The sequence below is a fragment of the Gamsiella multidivaricata genome (genome assembly GCF_025024155.1).
Source record: "Gamsiella multidivaricata strain RSA 2152 chromosome Unknown BC939scaffold_35, whole genome shotgun sequence".
In the NCBI taxonomy this organism is placed as follows: domain Eukaryota; kingdom Fungi; phylum Mortierellomycota; class Mortierellomycetes; order Mortierellales; family Mortierellaceae; genus Gamsiella; species Gamsiella multidivaricata.
This window is the reverse complement of record NW_026251743.1, coordinates 251,682-266,389: the sequence shown is the minus strand read 5'-3', so window position 1 is coordinate 266,389 and position 14,708 is coordinate 251,682. Positions and strand designations below refer to the sequence as shown.

Genomic DNA, 14,708 nt, shown 5'->3' with positions numbered 1-14,708 from the left:
CTCGGACGGTGCTTGGCTGTAAACGTATAAAACTTTGTGAGCAAAAAATCCTTTGAGTATGTACTATCACACTGTTCAAATAATACTGTATTACTTACAAAGGACATAAAGGCTGCGTTTGTCTACGCCCGTGGCATTACTGCACAACACCGACACTCGAGCAATCCGAGTGATCTTCTTGCCACGAACTGGACCGGTAACAATGGTTTTGCTGGACATAGCCTTCAGAAAGAGACCTGTCTCATCGCAGTTGTAGATGTTGTCAGGGTCAAAGTCCTCGAGCACCGTTTGGATCTGTTTAATTTGAGTCCGGAAGAGATCCAAGTTGGCCGTTCCGCTTTCACCATGGCTGATATAGCTCTTGAACGCTCTCTATCTCATGAACTTTTGAAGCCAACTATTTGAAAAGGCAATCGGCTCTGGCTTATGCACAGGACGAAAAGAATCTTTCTTTCAGGCGAGAGTCAACATGTTGATGCCTATCAAAGTATATGTATTAGGGAGTGTGGTTTCAAAAGCGAGCAACTGCATAGACTTCGTACCTAAAAGTTTCCTGCTGTTTATACCAGGTATAAACAGCCTCTTCTACAACCGTCATTGGTCTTGGTCTATTACGCATAATCGTTCTTGTTACCACAAGCGGCAGCGTCGCCACTGCTTGACGAATCTCGTCTTCCTTTTTGATTATATCGGTGGCTGTCCTGGGATACATACTCAACATTTTTGAGAGAGCGACATGGGAGGCATACGGATTGTGTTCTCGCTCAGCGTGGTATTTTGAGATGAATCGCATCTTATCGTGAAGCGTATACCTCGTTTAGATTTGTGTGATTTGGAAGCCGAGGTGTCAGGGTCAGAGCGTTCGACATCGGGTCGTTTAGGGGCCGGAGCTGTGTGATCAGGGTATTTTCTTTTAGGCATAATGGAGATAGAGGAAAGGATGGGCTAGAGATTCATAGACTGAAATGGATTGCATCCTCGACTCTAAACAGCGCACACTCATGGATTACTTTGCCCTCGCCCTCATACCGTCGTAGCATTCGCATTTGATGAGAGCCTATTCCACGTTACACGATGGCGGGGAAACCGTGAAGCTTGAAGGCATGAGTCTGTTTAGCTGAGCAGTGCCTCGTGCTGGTGTGCTGCTCTGCTTTTTTTAACGGGTATTTTTCAGCTCACTTCCACAGTCAGTTCAAATTCAGCTCAACCAGCTCAACCAGTTCAACTCAGCTTTTGCGCACCATGCGTCTCGTACTCATGTGGATTTATAAAAAATAAAAAATAAAAACCAGCTCAAACTTAGCGCCACCAGCACAACCAGCACCATTTCACCTGCATGGTACAATACGATGCCAATACCGCTGTGTAGCCCTACACGGGATCCCATGCATCCATTGTGACAGACGAAGGGATACACTCCGGAGGAATCTACTGCCACAGTAACTTTGGAGAGTTATTAGAGAGGAGATGGTTCTCTTGCCAAAAAGACCAAGTAGCATTTCCAATTTGATGATTTCCTTCTTGAGCTCACGCTGGTCGCTGGTTCGTTTTGACCATGCAAAGCCGATAAAATGGACCTAAATTCCGTTACCGCCGTGGCGAACAAGGATGTTTTCCGGTCGAATATCGTTATGCAAGACGCCGTGCATGTGGATGAGTGACAGCTTGTCAACGATCTTCCAGCGCTCCTCCTGGCTTAGCTTGTCTACCTCCAATGGGGAACCAGCGACCTCCGTAGCAATGCTGAATATACCACCGTAGTATCCACCGATCTTGAACCGAGGAATAGAGTCTCCTTGAATATCCTCCAGGGCTTTGTATGCAGCCACCTCCGTGAGCATCTCCTCCTCGTCGTCCAGGTGCTGATATAAGTCGCATATCTTTATCGCTTCTGACTCTCCTCGCCAGTCCGCACGAACACACGCCCAGAGCGGCCTTCCCCAAGAAGATCTTGAAGTTTGAATTCTTGCAGATCCACGTTTTCAATAGCCAAGGAAAAGCCTCTTTGGATTCGAGATCTGAGAGCTCTGAAATTCCATGTCTTCCCAGAAGACCCGCCACCGCCACGTCCCGGCTTGTGCTTTGAATGTTTGTCGTCCCCAGGATCGTAATCGCCATCTTCGTGATCATTGTCGTTACCGGGAGAGCTGTCGGGTGGGGGAGGCGGTGAAGGAGAGGACGGAGTAGCTTCGCTAAAGGACTGATGCGGGCAAGCTCCATGACACATGCATAGCACCGTAACAAAGTTGGATTGTGGCCATCTTAATGGATCGCTGGCGAAACTTGCAATCCTCCTGCGTCTCTCTTTAAAAACCAGGTCTGCTCATATGTCGTTAGTGCCCCATATCGAAGGTTGTTGGATGAAAGGCACCCGAAAATTTGCTGAACTGGAAGATGCACGGAATTGGTCGGTGACCTATGCTGTGCGAGGACGCTGACATCGTCGTTGTATTTCCTGACGAGGTCGGCTGAGGATAACACCCACTTGGTCTTGACCTCGATGGCCATTCGCGACTGTCATGGGTGCTGGTAAAAGATGCGATCTGGCTGGGCAATCATCTTGATTGCAGCAGCAGCACCAAAATGCCCATCGAGTGTCAGCCAGTTTAGCAAACGATACACATTCGATTCGAGAGCGGTGCAGAGTGTTCCTTCATCCGAGATCAGACAGTGTTCAGTAAATTGAAAACGGCGTTCTTCGAATGTCCGGTTGTTGGAGGGTGTATAAGATGCCACTTCTTCCAGAAAACCATCCCATTCGACAACCTCCGTAGGTATTTGGCTGAATGGAGATCCCGTAGTAGTTTTGGAAGGAACCTCGCCGGCGAGAAGGACATATTTAACACCGGGTGGAACTCGGCTCAAAATATTCAGCTCGCTGATACCTGTAGAAATATAGAGAGACAACGATAACGAGCAAGTCAAATAGGAGCATAGCCGGAAAATCTAGGCGCCATACAAAATGAATGGAGTGCAGTACCTAGCGGCGGGCGTTGCACAATGATGTGGATTGTTTCCTCAGGCAGGTCCTCAGGAAACACCTTGTGCAGGCGAGTTGCGGGGCCGAGTTTCTTCTTGTCATTCTTTTCCACGTTGTCGAGCAAGATGGGAATCTCCTCATCGTCGTCGGTGATTGTAACCGAGACGCGCCAGAGCGTGAGCTTGTCTGCTGCGACATCAGCAAAAGCGACAGTTTTCTTGGCCTTGATGAGCTTTTTGAGGTGACCGATGGTGTCTGTAGATGGTATCGAGACTAGAAACGCGTTCGACGTGGGTTCTCCATCGATGAGACAGAAGAGAGAGAGGTCGGGCATGGTCGAAGCTAAGGGTGATGGAGTGATCAGGCAGCGCAGTTCGTTGGCATATGGAGGAGGACAGAAGAAGAATGAAGAGAGCACACTGGCAGAAAAGAGGACGAGGAGAACAAGAGGAGAGAGAACCAGACAGAAGATGGTGGCAACAAGGACGTGTACATGCCAAATATGGTGCATGTCAATCCAGACTGACTCTTAGGCTCGACCTAGGCTCGTCCTCAGGCTGGGAACGAGCCCAGCTTATTAGCTGAGGAGAAAAAAAAAGTGGTTTATCTACTGCATATATTTCATAGCAAGCGGAACATACTTTGCACACTGGAGCCAGCCAGATCTCGAAGCACGTGCTGCTGTTCATAAAGGTTGACAGTGTCGTTTATTGAGAGGCGAACGTGACGCTTCTGCGTAAGCTTGTCCACATTGTTGGTCCGTAGAACTTGTTTGACATCAAGACTAGCCGCCGGGGTCGTCGTGTTCATCTATGCCGCCGCCGCTTACGGGTTAGATGTTGGAAAATGCGCAAGAGAAAAAGTAGAGTTAGTCCTTGCAACTCAAGTAACAAAACATGCACAGTCACCATGGTCACTTGAGTGTTTCAACAAAGGATAAAGACAAGAGGCATCCATCCCAAAGACTACCCCATGGCGCTAATAAGCACTTCCATGACAGGCGCCAGTAGGACCACCACCCGTCGCAACCAACTCAAGGACTGGCGCAGGACGATACCTTGCACCACGGACAGGAGCCGGGCCGCATAGTGACAAGAGTGTTTTCAACCCGCTCAAAAGAAATAGGAAGTATAGGAAGTAGAGCAAGAGACTACTTACATCGTAAACAGTTGGAGTGCGAAAGCGGTGAGTGCGACCAGAATGTGGAGGGGGGAGAATGGAGGCAATGATGGAGTGTCTTGAAGTAGGCGAGTTGGATTCGGATGATTGATTTTGGACGTGGTGTGAAAGTACGTAAGAGGAAAAAAAAGGTGGCGTAGAAGAAATTGGCCATGTCTGCATACCACGTTGTTCCTCCAAATCTGATTCTCACTCCGAAGCTCTACCTATATCTTCGAGAGTATTTACACCTTCGATCAGCAGCAGCTTTTAATCTGCATCCAAATCCAGCTCCACCACTCACTGATTTACAGTCGTCCACGCCAAACAACAATCAAGACCCCTATCATGTCATCACAACAAGTCAAGACCAGGCCACAACAGCCAGCCAGGGCGCCTTCCTCATCAGACACGCCCAGGGAACACCGGAAATGGGCTCTGGATCGGAAAACCGGAAAAGAGCACGTCATGTTCTCAGCGTTCGTCGCTCGATTCGGATTCTACGACAGGACAGACGCCCATCGCGCGTACAGTAACCTGCTCGACTGTGGCAAAATCAATAAACAACGTTTGAGAAGAATACGATCGGACTATGAGTATTTCAAAAGCAACATCGAGGACTTATTTTGGTCCAGACGACTCAAGGATAAGAGCACTGAGATTGTTGTCAGTAAAGGTGCAGGAGGCAGGTCTCAAGCAGGTGGATTCGAACATTGAGCGACATATAGACATTCGACTAAAGAAACCTAAGACCAATGGTCGGCACAGAGATGAAGCGACAGCGACCGAAGTCTCTGAGGGCGACATGAAGAGCATGATCAGTCAGAAGGGCGTTACTTTTGTCGAATGTGATGAACTGGATGAGTTTGAGGAACCTGAGGTGACTAAGGATGCTGACTGGTCTGCGGATGCAGTGGGCCTTGCGGAAGAAGAGGGCTTTCAGGATGCTGAACCATTCACGGATACTGAGGGTGCTGAGGGCGATGAGATGACTCAGTTTGGATCGTATACTAAGGATGCTGTAGACTCTGAAGGCCACGTCATGAATGACGAGCTCATTGATGATAGAGGTAAGCAAACCGGTGTGGCCTATGCTGGACATGATAGAGTCCAACAGCTGATATTTTGTTAATTGAATCTCGACTTTTTAGAGGAACTGCAGGAGATTGAGGAGGTCATTGCCTCAGGGCAGTCCCCATTTCTGCCCTTGCTGGAGTATGTGTACAGAAAAGTAAGTCATTTCCAAGCTGCCGCTGCGAATACGATATCCCGTCATGGTTTACATCCCTCTAAATCGATATTAACGTTGATATCAGGTGCAAGGCCAAGATACAGAGTTACCACCAGTCCCCTCCAGCTTTATCTGCCAAGAATACAAGGAGCTTTACCTGTATGCCCACAACAAGCTAATGTCAAGAGAACAGAACAAAGGCAAGGGCAAGGGCAAGGACAGAAGTCGGGCGTACCGTGTGGATAAAGAAGTTTTGTAAGTTGAAAAAGCAGTCGTAAATGAGCGTCCAGGATTCAGCATCTAGATCTAACCATGGCTTGTTGGCTTTCGCTGGGCGATAGGGTGGCCTTAAGCGGAATTGTAAACACAATCTCGCCTTCCACACAGGCGTTCACTTTCACTTCGGCCATCAAAGTCGACTCCCTGGTGGTGGCTCTGGATGAAAAGGACGTAACTCTGGCCGAGCTGATGAATGAGTTGCTAGAGGCGTACTGCCCTGGACATGAGGAGGACCCTCTCGCGCCGTTAAATATTTGGAGTTTGCGTATCAAGGTCTGGAGCCAGCTTGTGGAACTCGGAGCCACCCCGCCCGCGACTAGGAACATGAGGCAAAGAATGGCAGTGTTACTGGTGGTCGATTACATCTGTATACTGCTCTCCACCAACCAGCTCGCCCCGCCAACAACGGAGCATGTTATCGTATCAGTGTGGTCGTACATTTTGGCGGTGTTGCTTGGAGGACAGGTGGTGCGTGGCATACCGTAAGCTGCAGTGCGCTGTGTCTACCATGCATGCTTGAAACCATACCAACTCTTAATATGTAACACAACCAACTTCAACTGACTGGCATAGCGGCGAACTTGCGTCCCCAGCAGCAAAGGATGTTCGCTTGCATGTGGAGAGCAAATATGGTGTAACCACAAAGTCCGTGAGGGGCAGAAAGGTGGACATTAGCGTCCGTGTTTTCGCAAACAACGACTGGAACAACGAGATCTGTGTTTTCGAGTTCAAGCCCGGCACTGCATCGGACATGATTTGCACGGGGCAGCAGCTCAAAGCAGTGCGTCTCAATACGTCCGTTTTGCATGACTTGGAATTCAAAGGAGTGGATACGTGCAAGCACTACCCCATTATCGCGGAAGGTCGGGGTTTGTGCCTGAGCTTCTACACATTGAAACGAAACGGGAACGTCATCACCACCGCAAATCCACCAACGGCGTGGTCTGGATCCCTTCAGACGCAGTACAGCGGAAGCAGTTTCTCAAATCCGACTCGATGCAGATTCTGCTGAAGTTTGCGGTAAGTTCTATGATCCGTGATTCTGTTGGCGTGTAGAGAGGATGCAACCGTTGGCCTTCGCATTGACTAATAATTTATTTCTTGACGTTTAGGACCACACGTCTCGATATGCCGTGCATGTGCAGGAAACTCTGTCTTCCACCTCCCTACCCCCTCTGCCATCGGCGCCTCCTCCCCGGTATAAGAAGCCCTTTGCAGCTTTCACTCCATCAAAGCACAATAAGAGGAAGCGCACAGAGGGGACCGATGAGGATCAGGACGCTGTCGAGGATCAAGATGAGGAAGACATGGAGTGAGGGCGCTAGGCTGTGCTTTTAGTCTACTGCATGTTGAGGCTCTCTTTTTTTTTTTTTTCGTTCTCTGGTCGCTGTTGTGGCAGGCTAATAGTCTCGTTTGGGTGCCACAGTCAGGGTCCAAAACAACTCAGTAAGACATAGATTGACATACATAATATCACATTCGTTCCCTCTGCCTTGTCTCGTTCGCTCTTCTCGTCTCTCTCTCCTTTCGCACCCTTGCTCTGTCTAGTGCGATTCCTGGCAGATGGCCAGACGGCGCTCGCCCGGGAACAGGAAACCATGACCCAGTTGTTGGTGGCGTCTTGAAGATAAAAGAAGGATGAGAAAGCAAGTCTAGAGAGAGAAGGAATTAGAACATGTGGAGGCTCATTGTAACACTAATAGCAGATAGGCATTTCATTGCAAATACATTGATTAAAGATCTACGAAAGAGCGAACGTTTAATTTCAATGACATTTATTGAATTTGTGGACTGTACTATCATTATTTGCTCATCCATCTAGGATTGTTGCGACTCGCTGTCCCGGGAGATTACTCTGTTATACCAGCTGGGGTCCTTGAGTCCTTAATTCGGTTATGTTTACGCGTGTTCCGCAAGTTTATCTACCCTAATATGGGCTATCTTGGACAAGTTGGCTTGGCACCTCCAGCACAACAGCAGTCAGAGAGGGCGACCATGCAGGATGTTGTGCAGGATGGCGAGACTGATGTCCAGCCAGAAGCCCACTCGACATCTGAAGATGATGGCAGTGAAGATGAAGGAGAGGATGGCGTCTCCGAAGAAGACATACAGCACGCCGAGCACATCGCAAAGGAGCTTGCTTCACCCAAGTTCATCACGACAGTTGAGGGACGTGGAAAAGGTATTTTATTTCTATTTTGGTGTCTGGTCTGCTTTGCTTTTCATTCTCCTAGTCCTAGAGCATGCAGAGCTTGACAAGTATGGGCGCAAGGTCATCGATATTCCAGTCGGCATCGAAACAATGGAGAGTGCACGGAAGGCACCGATCTACCTGCGGAAACAGCAAAGTGCCCACACAGCACGATGCCCGAATCCAGTATCCAACCCTCGTTACGATGTTCCTTTAAGGGATGCGATCACAGAATACGAGTGCAGTCCGGTGTACACGAGGTCATTGACAGGAACGACACGAACAACTACCTGCTCAATCCGGGATCCATATACGGACAAACTCTTTGACAGGATTATCTCATTCACTTGGAGAATGCTTGCACCACTTAAGCAGAGAGGCAAGCGTGCATACAATGCCACACATCGCTTTCAACACATCCGAGGACACCTTTAGCAGAACCAATGTCTTCTGGACAATAAACACATCATCGGTCTCCGCCATCTCATATGAAATGGTGCTCAGACAAAGAAAGATATTTTCCAGTGTGATTCTGGAACGGCTTCCGTCTTCATGGATTTATTTTACTTCTGCCACATTAATACCTGATCTGGTGTAGTTTGCAGTGGCCTAGACTCAAAAAAACATGCTATATATGAGGCCTAAAGGACAGGGGCACGGATCGGTTTCTTGCCACTTCTGCCATCCGAGCTCCAGTGCCATCCTCGCGTTACCGGATGTAAATCGATCAACGAACCTTTAAATGCCATCCTGTTCAGGACTAAAAACAGAGGAAGGAATCTCCGTTATTTCCAAATCTCTTCTCTCTCTCTCTCTCTCTCTCTCTCTCACGAAAAAAAAAATAGTACAAAAAATATAGGCTGAAGGAAGTAGGAGCCATTTTACACTCAAACAACCTAGTGCCCCTAGTGCCCGTGCTTTCTGTGAAAGATGCTGTTTCTTAAGTACTGACTAAAGTGCGATTTCGCTATACATGACGACGACTGAATGATTACTCTCTGGCACTCTCTGGAATGTACAGCAATCGAGTCGGACAACATTTTGATGCCAAAAACTTTTTTTTCTTTTTTGGTCGGCCAAAGAGGGCTTGCTGACCATCCAGCAAAACCAACCACGCCATAGGGTTCAAAAAGATTGATCCTTGTATGGAGTGCCATTTGCTTTGCACGAGGGGACTAGCTAACTACCCAATATTTGAGCTCAAAGATCCATTGTACCTTTGCTGTTGTTTATATTAATCGATTCGAAGGACTCTTCAGTAGAGTGTTATGGTTTCTACACCTGGACCTAAGTTTATTATGATGTCTATGGCCAGAAACATCCCTTTTTTCTCCTGGCATAGATAGCTGGCTTATCGGCATAGCGAAACGGGTCGCAAAGATATCCTAGACAAGCTCCGGACAGCCCCGAAACAGCTTCAGAATAGCGACGTGCACCATCTTGAGCATTCAGGGTTACCACGATCATTTTGCAACAGAGTCAGGTACGCATTTGTCACCAGTTTTTAATATGGATCCAGGGGCTGGCGTTGGTGGAACAACTGGCTGGTCGAACTTATCCGTTCCGTATGAAAGCTACCCACCAGGTTTTCGATTCGTTATGAGCTCAGCCAGTTGATATTACTACAATCAATAAATCGGACTCGCAGAGCTAGGTATGTAAAATAGGCACGACGATTTATTTTGAACGAAAGCTTCGCCCAATTCAAGCATAGTTCAAAGCAAATCATTGATGTGGTCATTCCTTCTAAATAAAATGACCACAGAAACGAAAAAGTAAAAGGGTCTTATGTCGTTGCGAGAACGCCTGCTGAATAAGGGCCTATGGGGCATATAAGTATGTGAGGGGGTACAAGAAGCCGCCAGGGTCCATAAACTCACAAACCACACTCCACTCAAGACATATCCGATTGACTCATGTCCTTGTCCACCACGCACACTTCAGATACGCTCTCGAATCCATGTGTAGTAGCGCCTGGAGACGTCTCTAAAGCGAAGACGCCGACTCTCGACGTCGGACTATCCACCAACCCTCCGTCCAAGAAGGTCCTAGCCAGCTTCTTCGAAAAGAACCGTCAGACCCACTACCGCACAAGAAACGGAGGAGAGACTACTCTAACCATCGAATCCGCTCATCCGTCGCTGGAGTCGCTCCTCTTCACAGGTCTACTCGCAGACACGACCGGTGCCAGGAGTGTTGTATCCAGACCTAATGAACGCTCGTCTCTGTCAAGGATCTTGCGGCTGGATGGCGAAAGATGCACAGCTCATCAGCCAGGCAACCAGCGACCTCGTCATCATTCTTGTCCTTAGCATCAGCGTATTGGTCATCCACAAATGTTGCCCCAACATCTCGAAGAAGATGTGTACAGCCAACTAGAACACCGATACCTTAGAAGGCGCAAGCGAATCGAGGATCGCAAAAAGTCATGGACGACGCAGTTGCGTGAAAGGCTAATCGTTTCGCTGTGTGAATATAAGGCTCACGGATCTATCGCTTCACCTTCGCTGACTTCACTAAAAACAGCATCTGCAACGACGGAAGTGGAAGCGAATAATTACGGTAGTGTATCACTCTCCTTGGCGCCGGGTTGCACACAGCAGAGGCAAGATAAAGCGCCTTGGTGGGCGACGTGGTCACGTCGCTTCTCACGGCCGCGGCTCCCACGGCTTCGAATACCCTCTAGCCACGAGGTGCGCCAAGTTCGAGCGCACGAAAAGTATCTTCAGATGAGTATTGAGCGGCACCAGCGCGGGACTCTTACTCAGCTGCAAGAGGACGAAGAACTTAGTGGAAACGAAGAATCTAGCAGACATCCAAGGGACAGAAAGCCCGACGTGCTCTTCTCCGCTCGAGATTGACCAACTGATATCTTTACCTGTATCGGATTATTATGTGTTAAGGCATGAATCTGGCAGCACGGCAGCTGCATTTCAAAGAGAACCCGCGTTCTTGTGGGATGCCAGGAGTGGGTCCTGATTATATACTTTTTTCTCTTATGCAGACAGGCTAGATCATGCGCTCAAAATGTAAGATAAAAACAAAGGATATCTTTATTTTTTTTTTTTGTAGATACGTGTACGAGTTGTATGCGCGCCTGGTTCAAGAAAGCACCTTCTTGATCTTCTTCCAGATTGACTTTCGCTTTGCAAGCTTCTCCGTATTTTCCGTCTTCTCCGTGAGCCCTGTCGACGACGTCAAGATCGAGTTCACGCCCGAAGAAGGCACATCTGCACTCGCTCCAGACGACGCAATCGACGCAGACGTTGACGAATTTTTTGCAGGTGCTGTAGTCACGTCCATGTGCGTCGCTACTGAAAGATCCGCCGTCGGTTTTGCGTCTCCAGCTAATCCTACAACGACTTTGTTCTTCAATGGCATTGCAGAGATAGACAGGCTCTGCAACAGCACTGTATTCTGCTCGTCGCCTCCTACAAGACTGATCTTACTGCTGTCAACGCTGATTGGTTGCACATTATTTGCTACGCTGCTGGTCTGGGTGCTCATGGGAGAGGGCGCAGGGTCGACGGACTCATCGATCTGAGGTCTTGTATCTCCTACAGTTGCAAGGACCTCGGACTCAGCTGCAGTTGGTGACTCCACAACCACCTCGGGCGATTGCTCAACAATAAAGCTCTCACCTCGTTTGATGGGTTTGACGGCAGTAGTGAGTGAGTGAAGGCTATCGGCGTCAACTACGGGTCCGTCAGTGAAGGTGAAGGTGTCCTCGATGACCGTCGTCTCGACGCCATCTTCGGCCTGGATCGCAATCGCAGTCTCAGTCTCAGTCACTTCAATTCCAGATGCTGGGACCTTCTCCTCTTCGACGGTCTCGATCATCTCCGTCACGGACTCCTGGAGTTCACCCGAGAGCGTTTCCCGGACACTGGTGGTGATTGACTCCTCCAAAAATGTACCATCGGGGTCCTCGATGACCGTATCCTCCGTGGTCTGGACGACTGTCTTGATCAAGCTGCCACTAACTGTGGCAGAGACCATGTCCTTGACGACTGTGGCTTCCTTCTCTGTAACGATAACGGTCTCTGATTCCGATGGCAATTCGTCCGACTTGGCAGCGACAGCGGCAATTCCGGAAAAGGGTTCCGGCAACGCGGTAGTGTCATTGACTTGGAAATAAGGTGTTCCCCAAAAGCCGCGACCAAGTTCCTTAATGATTTTATCATCCTCATCCTCCTCTTCTGTTTTCTTCATCACATTCTCGGAGACTACCTGGGTATCAACGACCCTCTCCTTGACCAATTGAGGCTGCTCGACCTTGACGTCTTCGACAGGAGCGACAGCAGTAGCAGCAGGGACCGAGGCACTCTCGACAGGCGGTTCCTCTGTACCGATATCAGTCTCGGCCAAGGTCTCGGCTTGCTCTGGAGCTGCGACAAAGTGCTCGGGCAGGTCGACAGGATCATTCACGGCAAAGGAAGGCGCGCCCCACATTCCACCTCCGAATTGACGGATTACAGCATCATCATTTTCTTCTTGCTTCAATCGTGCGATCCTCTCCTCCTCCGACTCTTCCTTTTCGACGGATGTGAAGGCTGTTGCTGCAGCAGTTGTCGGCGTAACATCCTCGAGCTTCTTGTCTTGCTCCTCTGCCGTTGCAAAAGCTGCAGTGTTGGTTGTGCCAGCTGCTATGCTCAAGAAGAGAACGTTATTCAGGTTTCCGGCGCGATCCCTCTCCAGCTCCTGCTGTGGATCCGTGACCCATTGGGCTCCATCCAGCACAAACTTGAATAGGATCTTTTTAGTGTTATTCACTGCACCCTGGCCCTGATCCTGCTCTCGGATGCTGTCGACTGCAACTGGAATTTCGCCTTCAAAACGAGAGGTCTCTTGGTTTCGGGTTAGAGGATCGCTGCGCTTCCAACCATTGAAGGTGCCAGTGACCTGAACGACGTCTGGGATTTTGGAGGGCGAGTCAGGGGTATTGGAGGGGACTGGGTATGAAAACTTGAGGATGATTACGCCTGAGGTGGAGGAAGAGGGGGTAGAGGAGAGGGCGGGTTGAGGGGAATATTCAAGTGGGGCCATATGGTGGATGTTGGTTCGCCGATGAGAATGGGGGTGCGAATGAGGGCGTGAATGAGAGGGATGCGAATGAGAGTGTGAATGAGAGCGAGAGCGTTGTTGCTGCTGTTGCTGTTGCTGTTGCTGTTGCTGTTGCTGTTGCTGCTGCTGCTGCTGCTGTCGGATGTGGCGTTGGTTCCTGTGCTTCTGGTGCAGATGCGGACACTTTGGCTTGACGAACTTGAAGGTGGGTGTGGGCTGGAGCGAGATCTTGATGCAGGTTGTTGCAGGTATGGAGCAGTCGGGGCTGATTCGATTGGTATCTTGACCCCCACTGGGACTTGTAGTACCGGAAATAGAGGCGCCTTCACGTGTTCGTCTGTTCCTGAGACTGAGGTCGGATGCCTTGGAGGAGAGAACCAGGGCAGAAGGAGTTGGGGCAGTTGGCGACGATGGAGAAGATGATGGTACCAGTGCTTGCGAGTCTCCTGAAGAGGGAGATGAGGATGCAGTAAGGAGCTGCTGCTGCTGTTCCGAAGATTCGTCTGGATCGGCTGTAGTCGCTGTGAGGGACAGGGGCAGATATGGCAGGATGGCCTCGAGGGTCTGGTGGGACTTGACGACGATGTTGGGGATGGGGACGAAGACGGAGCAGCTCACGAGCTGTTGTCACCATATATATATGTCGGCAATCAAATCGGCGAAACGAGGAGCAATTGGGACAGAGAAGGATCGAGAAGTACAGACACAGCCCATGCCGACGGCAGGATGCCACGGAAGACCAACCAAAAATAGCGCGCATTTTGTCCGTATATGGTAAGCAATGGGAACAACATCCACCGCAGCGGAACACAAAAGAAGGGGGAGGGCATGGAGCATGGGCAGAAAGTCAATGCGAGAGAGGTGTTAGTAGTGTCCATGGCACGTGTTCATGCTTCAAGCAATCTCGTTTTTATGTTTTTTATTTTTAGTCCGCATCATGCATAGGCAAGGGGGCAACAGAAAAGCTCGCACCTGAATGTTTCCCACGTAGAGCAGGACCTGGATCTGTGTTGTCAACATAACTAGGCTTGAGACACTTGATCTTCCGTCTTGGGTCTTGGTCTTGCTCTTGGAATGAACAAGTGCAGTGGAGGAACGATGACGAAGAAAAAAAAGGCACTCCCTGTCCGACCGATCAAGGATGCAGACTTTTTCAAGAGGTGCGATGCAGAGGGACAATCAAAGCAAATTCAAGGATGAAGATAACAAATAGCAGCAAGTCTAACTACCAATTGATGAACAAAAAGGAACGTAGCGATAAGGCGAAGAGGGATCCAATCCAGGTCCACTGCGACACCATATAAAGGGAGGAAAGAGGCAGAGGGATATAAAAGATATACCAAAAGAATACAACAAGGATGAAGAAGTATCAGAAGAAAGACGCGGTATGAAAGTTAAGAAGCTCTTGCTGAACCGTGTGCTCAATTGAAAGAAAAGACAAGACAAAAAAAAAAGGCGCTTGGATGACACGAATAATTATAAACATGCAGCCGTAGGGCAACGACGCGCTTCAGGTGCTGAAGGTGCTGCAAAAAAGATAGCGATAAACACAACAGGTGCGACCAGGTCGAGAATATAGTATACGACAGCGTGTAGCCTCTTCTCAGCCCTGCCAACAACAAAGGAAATGTGGAAACACAAAGACGATGTAGATATACAGAGCAAAAGGGCGGATGGAGAAGGTGTCCGTGTGAGTGCGGAGGAGGGAAGCAAGAAAGAAAGAGAGGGCTGGAGGCAGGACCCTGGTCCTTTAAAGACACTAACGAAGAGGAGGCAAGGAGCACCAAAAAATAGGCACCAAGGAT

The 14,708-nt window shown here is 49.2% G+C and overlaps 4 protein-coding genes across 4 annotated transcripts; 1 reads left to right on the top strand and 3 right to left on the bottom strand.

Moving 5' to 3' along the window:
• Window positions 1-1,577: 1,577 nt before the first annotated feature.
• Window positions 1,578-2,227, bottom strand: BC939DRAFT_477460 (uncharacterized protein; the record flags this gene model as incomplete). Its single annotated transcript, XM_051558677.1, has 2 exons — window positions 1,578-1,862; window positions 1,979-2,227. The coding sequence occupies 2 exons, from the start codon at window positions 2,225-2,227 to the stop codon at window positions 1,578-1,580; spliced, it is 534 nt and encodes a 177-aa protein (XP_051411919.1).
• A 290-nt stretch (window positions 2,228-2,517) lies between these two features.
• Window positions 2,518-3,491, bottom strand: BC939DRAFT_477459 (uncharacterized protein; the record flags this gene model as incomplete). Its single annotated transcript, XM_051558676.1, has 2 exons — window positions 2,518-2,885; window positions 2,981-3,491. 2 exons carry the CDS (start codon window positions 3,489-3,491, stop codon window positions 2,518-2,520), a joined length of 879 nt encoding a protein of 292 aa, XP_051411918.1.
• A 781-nt stretch (window positions 3,492-4,272) lies between these two features.
• On the top strand, window positions 4,273-5,733 carry BC939DRAFT_452588 (uncharacterized protein). Its single transcript, XM_051555825.1, has 3 exons — window positions 4,273-5,208; window positions 5,290-5,369; window positions 5,455-5,733. Exons 1-3 carry the CDS (start codon window positions 4,731-4,733, stop codon window positions 5,626-5,628), a joined length of 732 nt encoding a protein of 243 aa, XP_051411917.1. The 5' UTR covers window positions 4,273-4,730; the 3' UTR covers window positions 5,629-5,733.
• A 5,176-nt stretch (window positions 5,734-10,909) lies between these two features.
• On the bottom strand, window positions 10,910-14,123 carry BC939DRAFT_170393 (uncharacterized protein). The gene is made up of 2 exons (XM_051550364.1): window positions 13,876-14,123; window positions 10,910-13,524 (listed from the first exon to the last, which is right to left on the bottom strand). Exons 1-2 carry the CDS (start codon window positions 13,921-13,923, stop codon window positions 10,942-10,944), a joined length of 2,631 nt encoding a protein of 876 aa, XP_051411916.1. The 5' UTR covers window positions 13,924-14,123; the 3' UTR covers window positions 10,910-10,941.
• Between the last annotated feature and the right edge of the window lie 585 nt (window positions 14,124-14,708).